The 16506-nt window shown below is 47.1% G+C and overlaps 1 protein-coding gene across 2 annotated transcripts; it reads left to right on the top strand.

The window, feature by feature from the left end:
- The first annotated feature begins 725 nt into the window (after window positions 1-725).
- LOC311319214 (ammonium transporter Rh type C 1) lies at window positions 726-16503 on the top strand. 2 transcript variants are annotated; one of them, XM_084450700.1, is made up of 12 exons: window positions 726-1014; window positions 1690-1933; window positions 10008-10200; window positions 10477-10627; window positions 10779-10923; window positions 11211-11377; window positions 11693-11830; window positions 12153-12289; window positions 12550-12674; window positions 14828-14901; window positions 15443-15510; window positions 16049-16503. In XM_084450700.1, exons 3-12 carry the CDS (start codon window positions 10028-10030, stop codon window positions 16080-16082), a joined length of 1212 nt encoding a protein of 403 aa, XP_084306826.1. In that variant the 5' UTR covers window positions 726-1014; window positions 1690-1933; window positions 10008-10027; the 3' UTR covers window positions 16083-16503. The 2 variants fall into 2 exon arrangements, with proteins under 2 accessions (XP_084306826.1, XP_084306827.1); XM_084450701.1 differs by lacking the exons at window positions 726-1014; window positions 1690-1933.
- Window positions 16504-16506: the final 3 nt, after the last annotated feature.

The raw sequence follows: 16506 nt of genomic DNA, 5'->3' as shown, positions 1-16506 counted from the left end.
GTGTGGTATCTGCTGAGGTGTGTGGTGTGTGCTGATGTGTGTGGTGTGTGCTGAGGTGTGTGGTGTGTGCTGAGGTGTGTGGTGTGTGCTGAGGTGTGTGGTGTGTGCTGAGGTGTGTGGTGTGTGCTGAGGTGTGTGGTGTGTGCTGAGGTGTGTGGTGTGTGCTGATGTGTGTGGTGTGTGCTGAGGTGTGTGGTGTGTGCTGAGGTGTGTGGTGTGTGCTGAGGTGTGTGCTGAGGTGTGTGGTGTGTGCTGAGGTGTGTGGTGTGTGCTGAGGTGTGTGGTGTGTGCTGAGGTGTGTGCTGAGGTGTGTGGTGTGTGCTGATGTGTGTGGTGTGTGCTGAGGTGTGTGGTGTGTGCTGAGGTGTGTGGTGTGTGCTGAGGTGTGTGGTGTGTGCTGAGGTGTGTGGTGTGTGCTGAGGTGTGTGCTGGTTGTGCGAGCAGCAGGGCGGGGCCTGGGAGCTGGGCGTGGTGGACCTGATCCGCGGGCTCCTGCAGCCCCTGGACGCCCACCGCAGACCCAAGATGGACCCACCGCCCGGCCACGGAGGGGGACAGGCAAGTCATTCAGGGCTGTCCCCAGGAATTTTAAACGAGGACACTTTAAACAATAGTACTGTCATATGTATCCAGAAGCCAGAATGATATAGTGATGATTTTGTATTAAGTATCACTCAGTCATCCCCTACACAAGCCTAGGTTTCCTTCATTTAGGCTGACTGCGATGCTTTGATTTGGTTGGTAAGCTGTGGAAGAGTGGTCCTACTGTGTGTTGTGCTCTTTGCTCTCTGGGAGGCCCTGTCCAGGAAGGCCGTCCCGGACTCCCCTCCCACCGGAGCTGAAGCAGGCCGCCTCCAGAGCCTGTTCAGGGGCCTCTCCCTGCCGCACGAGGCCAGGCAGGGCCACACGCTCCAGGGCTTTGCCAAGCCCGACCACAGGCCCCCTCGCTTGACCAAAGACCCCAAGTCCAGGCTGCTGTCTGTGAGGGTCATCAAACTAGGCCTACCAGAGCAGGTGGAGCTGGGCTGTGGGCTCCGAGGGCTTCTCTGTAAGGGTTAGGGTTAGGCTGCTCACTCTCACATTCTAGATTCACGACACTCAAGATCTGTTTTATTAGCCATGTATACTGTTCACACGTACTAGGAATGTGACCAGGGTTAAGGCACACGCTGTTGCAGACAACACAGGACAGGGTGCAGGACAGGACAGTGCAAATGCAGTACAAAATACAGTGCAATATACAAATTATGATAGACTGTAAAAAAAAGAATGGAGAGTGGTGAGTGTGTGTGCAGTGTGTGTTCTATATCCAGAGTGGTGAGTGTGTGTTCAGTGTGTGTGCAGAGTGTAGTGTGATAGATGAGCCATGTTATATGTATACACTGCAATTTTGAGTAGATTTGCATATGGATGAAGTATTGCACTCTGCCTCCAGTTACTGTAATATATGGGAGATTACTGGATGTGTACCTCAAGAAAAAGAAACAACATGTAAATTGAACTGATTCTGAAATGAGGGTTCTTGGTTCTGTTGTGGTCTGCCCTGTTACCCCCTCGGCCGTGCACCCCGCCCCCCCCCTGACCTCCCCCCCCCCCACTGACCACGCCGCCCCCCCCCCCCCCCCCCCCCGCTGCCCCCCACAGGTTCCCTTTCATGACATTTCCATTGCAAATATTTGTCTCTTGCAGCTGGCTTTGCTGGGAAGTGGCGTAACCGGAGTGTTTTGGCGGGAGGGGCGAGGGCCCCAGGGCCCGGGGACTCCGCCGAGGACCAACACGGCCCCTGCTGCTGCTTCACGGCCCACTGCCTGTCCTGTGCAGCGGGCCTTCAGGGCAGGGTGGGCCCCCCGACTGCTCGCTCCGCCCCCGGCACCGAACAGCCCCTCCCCTTCCTCACCCCTAGCCTGGTGGGGTGGGAGGGATGCCATAGAAGGTAACCTGATTGGCTGCCCTTTCCTTTACATGGATCAGCCCCACCCACACTGTACCAGACTAAAGAGATGTTTGTATGTATGTGATTTATATCCGCAATTGCTCTTTACCCCCCCCCCCCCCCCCCCCCCCAGGGTAGACTGACTGAGAGGAATTGATCCTGTCACCTAGAGAACAGTGTGACACCACTCTAGGAGATGTATTTATACTTGATACTGTCCTTTTCTACATAAATCACAGGAACCTTCGCGGAAATGTCTATTCTGTTTTTCAAAGTTCATTCATTTCCTAAAGGTTTGTTGGCCAGAGAGAATCGGCCCGTGAACGAGTGAGCTTGTCATCAGCATGTCCTTTGCTGCCTTGTGTCAAGGGGAGGACAGATGGGGTCATAAGTATCACTACCGGTATCACTACCGGTATTCTCCACACACTCCTGCCTCTGTCATGGTTTACTGAGTCAAACCAGTCCAGCGTGTGTTCTGATGTCCCAGGGGGCCGTGCGGAGCAGGGCAACGCGGCGTTTCCAGCTGATGCTTGACGGGATCAACAGAGAGAGCGCAGGGCGGACAGAGCGCTGTGACTCCGGCGCTTGTCTCAGAGAACACGCCGAGAACACGCCACGGCTGAGGTCCGCTGGCCCGCTGGCCTCTAACATGCATGTAACATGTATGATACTTGTATACCCAGGAATGTGTGGTATGTGATGAAGGTTTGGACTTTGAGTTTCTTTCGGCACTGGTATTTCACCATTTATGTTTTCCCTGCATGTCAAACAACTTGGGCAACAGGGTTCCTGGATGTCTGTGAAAAGCCTGCTCAGTCATTGTCATGATCAAACACAGGGAACCTTTCTTTTGACTAGCATGTAACCCCACTCTGAGGGTTAAGTCTACATGTGAAGTCCATGGGAGGAGTGAGCAGATAATGTTTCTTCAGTTTAGAGGAGAAACACACTGTGTGCCTTACAGTCTGTTAGAGCACATTCATTTATAAACATAGAAAGAAATAAGAGCTGTTACATGCGCATGTTCTGTAAGAGGGTTAGGGTTAGGGTTAGTAGACACAGTTAGTAGACACAGTAGACAGACATAAGCCTTTAATTAGACCTAACCCTAACCCTACCCTAACCCTAACCCTAACCCATACTGAGGCCAGGTCTCTTTTACAGATGTGTCCTGCTTACAAACAACATATACAGTAATGCAGAAGCAGAGTACAGAAAAATGCAAAGAACAGTGAGAGCGTGCAGACTACAATGACAAAGTTTTAATGTACAAACTTACACTCAACAACTACAGTAATACAGTAGCAGAGTATGAAAAATACAAAAGTAGTGACATAGTACAGTGGTACAGAGTTGAATAATTATTAAAGTACAGTAAGGAAATAACATTACATTTTACATTAACATTTTAGTAATTTATCAGACACCTTTGCTATCCAAAGCACTTACAGTGAATACATTTGTCCAGAGTAAGTGAACCTAACCCACATCCGTAAAGCATAAGAACAAGTGACATCAGCAGTCACAGTGCTAGATCATACCAATGCTGTACATGATTTGGAGGTTATTTACCCCCCATACACACATGTACTAGTGGAGGACATCATTCACTAAGTTCCCTCCATGCACGTGAGAGAGGTTCTTGTTCATTCTAGCCTGCATGGAAAGAACAGGAGGTGTGCCCAATAGGAAGGGGACACACCCCCATCCACACCTGTGATGCCAAGCGAGCTTTAAAGCTCTGGTCCTCCAGGATCACAGAGCAGCACGTTAGCCTTAAAGTGCCAGAGGTGGCAGCTCTACTGTTGTCTTTCCATATCATCCACAATGGGCTGTATACAAAGCTTCAGGCAATTGTGTGACCGGCCTAAAAACACCAATGTTCGGTTGAGTCTTCCAGCAGTGTGCTTCGTGTGGCAAACTGCAATGATCATCTTGTTTGGGGTGTTTATCCGCTACAATGAGGAATCGGACACACATTGGATAGAGCACAGGAAATCTCATAACATATCGAGCGACGTAGAGAACGACTTCTATTTCAGATACCCAAGTAAGTGACCTCAAATGACCTGCAGGGACCCAGAAGACGATCCGGGCCAGATATGGGCCGGGACTCAGTGCTGCATCTGACAATTACAATATATGGCCCGGATCAGCTTGCTATCTGAGTATGATGAGGACGGACAGTTCTAGACTGCACTGACGGTGTGGGCAGTAGGAAATATCAGTTGGGCAACTCCATTTGCCTACATTCAATTAGTGGTATATTTAATTAATTAGCCTAGATTTAATCAGTACTGTCATATGGCTAAATGTGTTTTTCCTTATCTGTCAGTTTTCTTGTAGAACTAGGTTGTCTAGATTATAATTTCAAATTACTTGATAATTGTTATCATTTTCAACCAGTGGTGTCAGGTAACTGACATTTACAAGGAAATACTGAAAAAGTAGGTGTGGATCTAGCCCACCCACACCCCACAGGACATTTCTAAATGTATAATGTATTTCCTGTCGTTTCCTGAAATTTCTGTATGAATATTAGCTTTGTAATTTGTAATAGGGGGCAGGTTATAGAGTGCTATATTCATTGACCATTGAAATGTGTGATGATCATAAATTAGGGTGTTCATCATTGGCGTACCTGTCGGTGTACTGTACATACTGTAGGGTTAGGGTTAGGGTTAGGGTTATGACCTGGGCTGGGGTTAGGGTTAGGGTTAGGGTTATGACCTGGGCTGCCAGCACTCTCCTCTATTCCGCACAAAGTCTGGCCCTTTTTTATTGATTGTGATTCCGGTCTTGCTTCTAGTATCACAAATTAAACATTCAGCAATGTCAAAACAATACTCTACATGGAGGAACAAGTTGAACTGGTCTTGTCTGTCCTGAACGTTATACAGTATCATGTTGAAGGAGTAAACACGCTAAACATGTGTCCCACACCCATGATACATGTTCCTTTGTGGTATGTGGAAACGTGATATTTTCTTCATGAATGTGTAACGCGTAGACTATTTTCCCATATGAGACCACCCCAGGTCAGTTAGGAGCAATGTTGGGAGTAAGTGATTACAAAGTAACATATTACTTTTTCCAGTAACTTGGAATGTAAGGAATTACATTAGAATTTTCAGTAATCAGATTACAGTTAGGCTACATTACAGCTTTCATTTGATTGATAAGCACAGTCATGGCTAAACTGACTGTTTATGTCATCAGGGTTGAGATGTGCTGGTAAAGGATGATATGTTCTTGTAACCATTATGATCTAAAATTCAAAACAGCAGCACTTCTATAATTCGGGTAAGGAATGATCTGGTTTTAAAAAGTAACTCAAAAGTAAAGTAATTAGCAATCTGATTACTTTTCAGAGAGAAATCAGTAAAGTAATCTAATTCCAATTTAGAGAAAGTAATCAGTAACTTAACTTGATTACTTTTATTAAAGGAGTAGTAAAGGGAAAATGCATGTTTATCCCTGTTTTAAGGTTACTTATGATCATATACAATGGTTCAGATCAAAACGTTGACAAAACTAGCATTTTCGAGAAAGTTGATAATTGCTCTACCACCGTTTAGGTCATACAATGGATGTGGATGGGCATCTTGAAAAATCATTCAAAAACATGTTAAACCCTCGATTTCAAAGACAAGAAGCTCACCGATGGTGTAATTGGTGTCCATTGGTGTTCTGACATCAAATTCACAGCAAAGTATGAATCCTGTAGGGTTTTATTGATCATTTTATGAAATCCATTAACTTGTATTGACGCGACTGTTGTAGATGTGTAGATCAATCCGCCGAGGTGATTCTACTTATGGTAGCTATTGTTTATGTTAGCTAGGCTAGCTAGTTTGCTCACTGCTCACGCTACTCTTTCGCTCACAGACAAGGAAGCCCTAGGCTACAGTTCAGAAAACGCTTATCAAAATGGTTGACCTAGAAGAGTATGAATATGATCGTGAGGAATTAGACTTTGATGGCAGCTCTTATCGTTTCGAGCCTGAATATAGTGAGGAGGAACTACAGCAAATGGAAGAGATGGAGGCTCGCCGAACCGCAGAGCCAGAGACGGTCGAGGAGTCTGACTCCTTGCCTGTTGAAAGTGAGTCCTGCTTTTACCACTAGTATTTATGTCCGAGCGAATAAATCTACAGTTTTGATAATTTCATGCTGTAAAACCACTTATTACAATTCTATTTTTCTAAAGTTAGTCTTAGCAAAGGGATTATTATTATTATTAGTAGTAGTAGTATTATGCTTCAACACACACAAACACACAGCTGGCAATAAGAACTTACCTCAAGTTCTTCCACTCGTTCGTCTTCTGTCGTTCCTCTATGTAAAGTCGGAACATCACGTTTGAGGAAGACCCTTTTGGGAGATTTCTTCGAGAATAGCCTAGGCTTATAACATTTGTCCTCAAAATGCAAAGCGCACACACGGTGATCTAAGACCCGAAGAATATCCACGGGTGTGTCTACGTCCAAGTAAAGAGATTCTAGCCACAACTTCAATCTTGCGGGATCGTTGTAGGGAAGTCTATGACAAGTTACAGATGAACGGATTTTGCCACAATTGGCAATGGCACAATAGCGTGTCATTGTAGAGATCCCAAACAAATGCTTCGCACGAGCCTGTCTTATTGTTGCGGCTAGCCGGAATCCACGGACGTCGCCTACCGTGAGATCAAGGCATTGCGCAATATCGGAATCACTTAAAGCGGAAGTTTACACACGTATGTGCTGCGACTAAATAGTTCTATGCTAAATTTTTTTTTTTTTTTAAAGCCTTTCCAGATGAACTAGAATCTTACTTTATGGCGAATTATATGCCAGAACGCCAACTAACACCTAGGTGAGTTTCTTGTCTTTGAAATCGAGAGTTTAACATGTTTTTGAATGATTTTTCAAGATGCCCATCCACATCCATTGTATGACCAAAACGGTGCTAGAGCAATTATCAACTTTCTCGAAAATGCTAGTTTTGTCAACGTTTTGATCTGAATCATTGTATATGATCACAAGTAGGCTAACCCTAAAACAGGGCTAAACATGCATTTTCCCTTTAGTATTCCTTTAAGTAACTTGCCCAACACTGGTTATGGTTGATGTTGTAGGCTATGCTGTCCAGCGCACTCAAGTTGAGGCTAATTTAATTTCGTTGTACCTTGGCACAATGACAATAAAGACATTCTATTCTATTCCTGAGCGGTCTCAGGATGAATAGAAGCAAGCCTAGGGCTTATGTGTATTTTGGTTATTATTTGGTTTAATAATGGAAATCCCACAGTATAAGTGTACTGTATGTTATCAGTGGGGTCAGGGTATCACCGGCTAATGCTCGCTGTTTGCAGAATGATAATTAAGAATGGTTGAAGTGCTGATGAAGTTGGGCAGAGAGAGTGAGAAGGCTCGGACGCCTGGAGAAAACGCCATTCTTGAGGTCGTTGTTTGGCGAAACTGCAGAAACAGCGAACGTTAGCACTAGCTAACATTAGCTAGCTAACTTAACTTGGCTAGTTATTCTACACTCAGCAAAAACACTACACTCGTTGCTAACGTAGCCTAGGTGTAAAACATTGGTAGCCTAGCCAGCTGTAAACTCCAGCTGTAATGCGCTCTAAGCAGCTGTAAGCTTGCCGGCAGTGGACACAGCCTGACTTCGCCAGACCCAATTCGCAAAAATGAGAAGTGTCTGGAAACTCACAGTTGTTTTCCGATTCCCAAGGGGCGTTACCAACGAGCGTGGATCAGAAAGCCTCTGGACACAATTGGATAGACCTTCAACCAATCAGCGAACATGCTTCTACTCGCTCCTCTATTCCGTGATCTTATTAAACCCGCCCCATATTAAATAAACGGTTGTGATTGGCACGAACAATTTCTGTTCTAGCGGATTTCGTTAGAACGGTCGGATGTCCAGACTGATCTGCAGAGTGATCAGGCTGGCGACGCCAGGCTAGATGGACCCAGGGGCTTTCCATCCTCCCAGACTCTGGACAAACCCTCCTCCAACAGGCATACTGATTTTAATAGTTATACAGTACTGCAGCTGCTGATTCTGGATCTGATTTCAAAGCTGCTTGATGTAATTATTTCTCTGTGTACAGGTATGTGCGTAGGTGTGTGCGCGCGTGTGTGCATAGGCTACAGTATGTGTGCACATTGGTGCATGTGTGTGTACAGTGAGTTGTTTTCCTTAGAGCTTTAAAGCTGGGATGAATTTCACCTGTTAAATAATGTCTAAAGGTGTGGTCGGCTCATCATAGCAGACACCTGCAGTGTCAATGACAGACTATCGCCAGGCCATCTCTGATATGGTGTTGAGTGTTAGGTGATGAATGCTTTTTTCTGACACAGTCTGTTCCCTATAGACCCCTCAATCTTCAAACGTAGGTCACGCGCCTTTATTTCGATGAGATGGACAGTGTGTCCTTACTGAACATTATTTGACTCCTACATCTGTGCCAGTAGGCTACAGAGGACAATCTACGATGGGAGGAGTGTTTTTTGTTAACAGTTCCCAATCAGCTCCAGCTTGGTTCAAATGGACGCAGCATTTTTTTTCAACCTGCTGTAATAGTACGGAAACATCTATAGGTTACATTAGTCTGTTTTACGCGTGAAATAAATATCTCACAGTGAGGAGGAGGCCCCCCATTGTCCTGTGGAATGTACCAGACTGTTTTGGCAGCCCTGTAAGTGATACCGGCAGGTGGCTAGGGGAGCTCATTTGTACTCATGTCCTGGACATGGCCCATTTAGGGCCCAGGTGCACTGCTGAGAAGGTGAGGGTGGTTGGTGATGTTTGTTGTAGGAAGTGCTTTAAAGTGATTTTCTCAGTTGAGAAAACTGAGTAAGGTCAGTAATCACCCCCCCCCCCCCCACCCCCCCACCCCCCAAAAAAAGAGACACAGGCTGGACATAGACATAGTCATTCAAAGTCTTTCAGTTTTTGACCCCTTGAGTGACTACAAGCGTTTCAAAGTGCTTGTGTTGTCTCAAACAGCCAGCACTGAAAACTTACCTGAACAGAGACACGTGATCAACAGATAATGTGTTTGATCCTGTGGTTGGAAAATAACGCTTTGGTGGCCCAGACATCTGCATTCAAGCAGACTTACTGGAATCTCATCCCTCAGTGGGAGCACAGAGCAGCACCACTACCCCAAACTGAGCACGGGAATCTAGGCAGAGATGCACATTCAATGGGGATATCTGTTGGATATGCTGGCCCGAAGTTATACGTAGTTCATAGCGTCCCTTTCCTAGTATGCTTTCTGAAGCATGACCTCAGTTGAACTTGGAATGACATGAACAAGAACCCACCTCTAAAGAACCCACCTCTAAAGAACCCACCTCTAAAGAACCCACCTCTCCCAGGGTTAGGATTAGGGTTGTCCCAACCTTATTTTCCTTGACCATGTTGATCTACACCTCTCCCTCTCCTCCTCCCACTCCTCACCTACCCTCTCTCTCCCCTCCTCCCTCTCCTTCTCTCTCTCTCTCCCCTCCTCCCTCTCCTCCTCTCTCTCTCTCCCCTCCTCCCTCTCCTCACCTACCCTCTCTCCCCTCCTCCTTCTTCTCTCTCTCTCCTCTCCTCCCTCTCCTCCTCTCTCTCTCTCCCCTCCTCCCTCTCCTTCTCACTCTCTCTCCCCTCCTCCCTCTCCTTCTCTCTCTCTCTCCCCTCCTCCCTCTCCTCCTCTCTCTCTCTCCCCTCCTCCCTCTCCTCACCTACCCTCTCTCCCCTCCTCCTTCTCCTTCTCTCTCTCCTCCCTCTCCTCCTCTCTCTCTCTCCCCTCCTCCCTCTCCTCTACTCTCTCTCCCCTCCTCCCTCGCTCACCCACTATCTCTCTCCCCTCCTCCCTCTCCTCACCTACCCTCTCTCTCCCCTCCTCCCTCTCCTCCCCTCCTCTCCTCACCTCTTCTCTCTCCTCACCCACTCTCTCGCTCCCCTCCTCCCTCTCCTCACCTCCTCTCTCTCCCCTCATCCCTCTCCTCACCTCCTCTCTCTCCCCTCACCATCCCTGCATCTCCCCCTTCTCTCCTGTTGTGGTTCTTCCCCCCAGGTTTCCAGGATGTCCATGTGATGATCTTCGTGGGTTTTGGCTTCCTCATGACCTTTCTGAAGCGCTACAGCTTCGGCGCCGTGGGCTTCAACTTTCTCATCGCCGCCTTCGGCATCCAGTGGGCGCTGCTGATGCAGGGCTGGTTCCACTCGCTGGACTACACCGACGGAAAGATCAAGATCGGCGTCGAGAAGTAGGCGTAGACCACCTTATTATGTATTTGTTAATTGATTGTTATTTTTATAGAGACACATGCAGTCATTTATGTACAGTATGTACGTATGTATGTATGTGTCTGTCTGTCTGTCTACAGTATCTATCTATCTATCTATCTATCCATCCATCCATCCATCCATCCATCCATCCATCCATCCATCCATCCATCCATCCATCCATCCATCCACCCATCCATGTGTGTACAATATATATCTTCACACCCTCTGTAATTCTCTTCTTGTTGTGCCCTTAGTCTGATCAATGCAGACTTCTGTGTGGCGGGCTGCCTGATTGCTTACGGGGCAGTTCTGGGGAAGGTGAGCCCGGTCCAGCTGTTGGTTCTGACCCTGTTTGGAGTCACCCTGTTTGCCGTTGAGGAGTTCATTATTCTTGACCTCATACACGTGAGTCTACGGCACGACACTTATTAGTCCGCGGCCTTGAAAGATTAATCCAAAGTTTGTTGATGTTGTTGTTGTTGTTTTTTTAATATGGTGAATCAGAAGGATTAGAACAATACTCACACAGTGCCTAGCTAAATGGTCTCCCTTATAGGCCAGAGACGCTGGAGGCTCCATGGTGATCCACACATTCGGTGGTTATTATGGTCTGGCCATCTCGTGGATGCTCTATCGGCCGGATCTTGACCAGAGCAAGCTGCAGGGCTCGGTCTACCACTCTGATGTCTTCGCCATGATTGGTTGGTCATAGATACAATGACTGCACAAATCGCCCTGTTAACTTAGAAACACACTTCATTTTTGGTGTTCCTGCAAAAAAATCTTTAAAAATAAGTTCCTTTACTTAATTTTCCTAAGGTTTCCTCACTTTTTTAAAGTAAAGTCATGCAACACATCTCACAGTGGCCATGATGTTTGCCCAGCAGATTTGTTTAATGGTTCAGTTTGGAGTACAGCACCTCCGACATATAACCCTAACAACAATGTCCTCCTGGCCACCCCCCCCCCGCCCCCCCCTCTCCTGCAGGAACCCTGTTCCTGTGGATGTTCTGGCCCAGCTTCAACTCGGCCATCACCGACCACGGAGACGGACAGCACCGGGCCGCCATCAACACCTATTTGGCACTGGCCTCCTCCGTGCTCACCACCGTGGCCATCTCCAGCCTCTTCAACAAGCACGGCAAGCTGGACATGGTAACAGACTCTGGTCCAAGCTGGGAAACATTCTCAGGTGTAGCAGAGGTCGCGTACATTAAGAACACGCCAGTGTGACGACCGGTTTTTGTTTCAAGGTGGAAGGTTGGTGGTTCGGATCGTAAGGGGGTTGTCCGGTTTAAATACTGCACAGTATTTACTGGTTACAATAGTAGACTGCACTGATGTTCCAACTGTAGCTGTCTGATCTATCTGCTCCAATTCAACATGTCCCAATGCTGTCATCTTCTGCGTTGGTTTCCTTTGATGATAACGTCATCATAACCTCGTCACATCGCTCTGCCGTTGCCGTAGGTCCACATCCAGAACTCCACCCTGGCTGGCGGGGTGGCGTTGGGCACGGCGGCAGAGTTCATGCTGATGCCGTACGGGTCTCTGATCGTCGGGTTCTGCTGTGGCATCATCTCCACTCTGGGATACATCTACCTGACGGTAACCGGACACGCCGCGGCGAGGGGGCGGGGGGGGGTCACATTTTGTCATCCCAACGGTTTGGACACTGCGGTTTGTTGTCATGCGCTGTACGTCCCGCTCGTCACTGAGAGGCTGTAGTTATGAGAAGCGACTGGTCAGCCCACATGTGACTGACACGTCTCTCCAGACATGGGCCATCGGAAACACTACTTTGGAATCATTTGGACTCCTTAGTGTGTCTGTTACCTACCGGACTCTCCAGGACACCCAGGCAAACGTACAGCTGTTCTAGAAGATCTCAAATAGTATTTTTGACCCAGGTTTGTGTCCCTCCCTCCAGCCCTTCATGGAGAAGTACCTGAAGATCCAGGATACCTGCGGCATCCACAACCTCCACGCCATGCCAGGGGTCATAGGGGGCATTGTGGGCGCCATCACCGCCGCCGCCGCCTCTGAGCCTGTCTACGGGAAGGAGGGGTGAGTTCAGAGTTCACAGTGCGCGACCTGGGCCAACAGCCGACAATTTGTTCGTATTTCAGTCCCTCAGAGGCGAGGAAACAGGAGACAGTGAGACACGGATGCTGCTATTAAAACCAAACGAAAAGAGTGGAATCAAACACAGTCCGTGTCTCCCGTCAACACACTTAATTGCATTCCATTAGAGGGGATTTATTGTCCCCAAGGGGGGGTTGTGCAGCATGGTTAACGCTCTTCATGTGGAGCCTCTTCCCCTGCAGGCTGGTCAACACGTTTGACTTCGAGGGGGAGTTCAGAGACATGGTGCCCACGCGCCAGGGAGGACACCAGGCGGCCGGCCTCTGCGTGGCCATGTGCTTCGGACTGGGAGGAGGAATCCTAGTCGGTGAGAGAACCCTTCCTTCAGCTGCTAGGGTTAGGGTTAGGGTTAGCTAACCCTGTTACATTCAGTTGCCCTTCTGTTGTTGTTGTTTTTTTTTCTTTTATTTCGTCAGGCAAGTCATTAAAGGAGTAGTAAAGGGAAAATGCATGTTTTGCCCTGTTTTAAGGTTACTTATGATCAAATACAATGGTTCAGATCAAAACGTTGACAAAACTAGCACTTTTGAGAAAGTCTGATAATTGCTCTACCACCGTTTTGCTCATACAATGGATGTGGGTGGGCACCATGAAAAATCATTAAAAAAAACAATTTCAAAGACAAGAAACTCATCGAGGTGTTAGTTGGTGTTCTGACATATAATTCGCCATAAAGTAAGATTCTAGTTCATCTGGAAAGGCTTTTTTAAATATTTAGCATAGAACTATTTAGTCGCAGCATATACCTGTGTAAACTTCCGCAAACTAGGTAGCCTAGCAACATAAACAATAACAATAGCTACCGTAAGTAGTTCCGCTTCCTGAATCCCCTCTGCGGATTGATCTACACATCTACAACGGTCGCGTCAATACAAGTCAATGGATTTCATAAAATGATCAATAAAACCCTACAGGATTCATACTTTGCGGCAAATTTGATGTCAGAACACCAACGGACACCAATTACCCCCTCGGTGGCTAAACAAAACAGGGCTAAACATGCATTTTCCCTTTACTACTCTTTTAAGAACAAATTATTATTTACAGTGGCGGGCTGTGAAGTGGCAAGAGCCAGTCAAGGGGAAAGAGAGGTGGACTAGAAGATAAAAGCATGTTAAAAGCACAAAATACAACAATAATAATAACTAAACATAGACACAAAATACGTCAACAACAGTAACTAAACATAAACACCTATTTACCACATACTCTAATCATACCTAGTGATAACTCTGTAGTTACCTGCAGCAGGATCTGATGTAACTTTCAAAACATCCAGGTTCCGGGTGTGGAAGGTTTTCCATTGTTTACGTTTGTTACGGCTGTGCAAGTCTGCAAAACACGTGAACATGTAATGAGCTGTACGGCAGCCTGCTGCTATGGCATGTTAATGTCAGGGGGATGTGGTTGGTCTGTTTCAGTCCGTTGTTCCCATACACATTTAAGAGCTCAACTGCCCCCATTCAACCGCATGCAACCAGGTAGACTCACTAGTCTCTAAATGCTTCGCTCAAACAGCGACTGAGGACTTTCATTCAGATTTTGTCGCTTCAAGTGGATGGAAACAATTTGAAAGTAAAAATCAACAACAACAACAACTGCATTCTAGAACCAATACAAAGTCTTTAGGGTGTAGATTTGTTCAGCCACCAGATAAAAGACTGTGACTCACATTCATACACTTGCATGGACTACATATACTGTAGATATAATGTATTGAGCATAATTGAAATGACATATTTGTTATTATATATGAGTCCTCATGGTGTACTTCTTCACTCTTGCCTGCATAAGCAAATGATAAAGCGTGACCAAAAAAAAGAGGACTATTTGGCCTACAGCAATTTGCCATGCAGAAAGAAAGATTAACGAGACATCAGTTTCTGTGGCGCCCAGGTGTGAGAAATGGTCTCAGCCTGCTGATTCTCTCTCCATTTTGGGGCAACAAATATCCAACATCCACAGCTCAGAACTATCAAATCTAGATGTTGGTGATTTAGTGGTGTGTGGGAGGTGTGATGGCTCTGTGCGTTACAGCAAGAATGTCCTGGGTTCAATTCCCGCATGGGATCATATCTCCTGGGCCTTTCTGTGTGGAGTTTGCATGTCTTCCCCGTGCTCACTCGGGTTCCCTCAACATAGAGGAACACATGAAAAACATGCAGAACAGCTGCTCTTCAGTCCTGTCCCTGACCGGGACCTGGGCGGAGCACATGAACGATGGCTGCCCACTGCTCCTGACTGCCCCTGGAGGACGACAGCTTGGATGGAAGAAATGCAGAGCACACATTTCACTGGTGACCGCTTCAGCCTGCGTGTGTGTGTGTGTGTGTGTGTGTGTGTTCTGTGTCACGCCCAATTGCATGTGTGTTGTGTGTCACAAGCTGTATGACCACCACCACCACCACGTGTGCCCTCTTTGAGAAGTCGCCATGTTTGTTTTGTGTCTGGTGTGGCCAGGCGGCATCCTGAGGCTGCCCATCTGGGGAGACGCGTCGGATGACAACTGCTTTGATGACGAGCCCTACTGGGAGGTGAGTTAGAGGCAACACAAGTGTTTCTACATACATTCGTACAATACATCTCTTAACACTGTAGTTCAGATAGAGTTCAAGTGCAGGATGTTTTTAAAATACATATTTCAGCAAGTCTCGGAGCAGCCAACAGTCAGGGTTAACCCTAACCCTAACCACGACTTATTAGCTCGTCAAAAGTGCTGCTCATTGTGCTGACTGAACTGATCGGAAATGTGTCTTTCTTTTATCATTAGTCATTTAGCAGACACTTTATCATTAGTCATTTAGCAGACACTTTTATCCAAAGCGACTTACAATATTTGCATTTAACATAGGAAAAGCCAAAGTAATACTACTCACCAGAACTCACAAGTGCATCTCCTTTCTAAACAAGAGACTAAGAGCATAATCTAGTGCTGAAGGCAAAGTGCAAGAATAGCTAAATAAAATAGAATAGGTGCTTACGAGGGAGGAGTACTACCAGGTAGTACTATTTGAAGAGGTGGGTTTTGAGCCTGGATTATTTCTGTTAGTGAATGACGACTGTTTGCTCTCGCAGTTACCTGAGGATGAGGAGGCCAACCCGCCTGTCCTGGAGTACAACAACCACATGCCGAGAAAGGACATGTAAGAGACTCTCTTTACTTGAACTGACCCCGGGTCCAGAACGACATCCCCTCAGTGTGTGAGCTGCTCTCACCTCGTGTCACATGGTACAGCATGGCCCACAAATCCCAAGAGGGACATTCCTTTGTTCTGGTTGAGATGGGCTCTCGTCTCATCCTCTAGATGGCAGTATAGCACAGTGCACCGCCTCTATGACCCACACAACACCCTCTGTGCAGGTCTTGTTTAGACCCACACGACCATAAGGTCATAACTTCTGCAGCAGGGTAGAAGGCTGTGCAGACCTGGTCTCTGAGCTCTGAGCTCTCTGCTGCACGTGGGCCGTCTGAAAGTCACCTTGGTGTTGGACCGTCGCTACTGAAAAACAAGACTGCAACGAGGGGAGTCTCAATGTGCAGTTTAAATGGAGGGTGTGTGTGTTTGGGGGGGGGGGGGGGGTGTTTCCAATACTCCCACATTGCTTTGTCTTTGTGAAGTGTCTTTTAATCAGCTGTGTCAGTTTACTTTGTCTAGATTGTAACCACACACTGGCTTGCAGGGTGATGGCCAACTTCTCTGTGGAGCAGAACTGAGGCTAGAGCATGATGTCATCATGTCCATCACTATGGTTACCCGCTCCTGTCCCCCCTCCTCCCTCACACCTGCGGCGGACGGACAGACGGACAGACTCCTGCTGGACAGAAACTACCGTGCAGCTTCTAGCACCTCCACACCCTGCTCTCCAGAATACATCTGATCACTACTTCCTGTGCACCACATCACTACTTCCTGTGCACCACATCACTACTTCCTGTGCACCACATCACTACTTCCTGTGCACCACATCACTACTTCCTGTGCACCACATCACTACTTCCTGTGCACCACATCACTACTTCCTGTGCACCACATCACGTCCAACACTCGCCAGAAAACAGAGACACATTTTACTGAGAGAGCATTTCCTCAGTTAACACACAATAAATCACTCTGTATGGGCCCTCAGAAAGGTTTCTC

The sequence above is a fragment of the Borostomias antarcticus genome (genome assembly GCF_949987555.1).
Source record: "Borostomias antarcticus genome assembly, chromosome: 16".
Lineage (NCBI taxonomy): Eukaryota > Metazoa > Chordata > Actinopteri > Stomiiformes > Stomiidae > Borostomias > Borostomias antarcticus.
The sequence above is the reverse complement of the archived record's forward strand: the minus strand, read 5'-3'. Positions and strand labels throughout refer to the sequence as shown.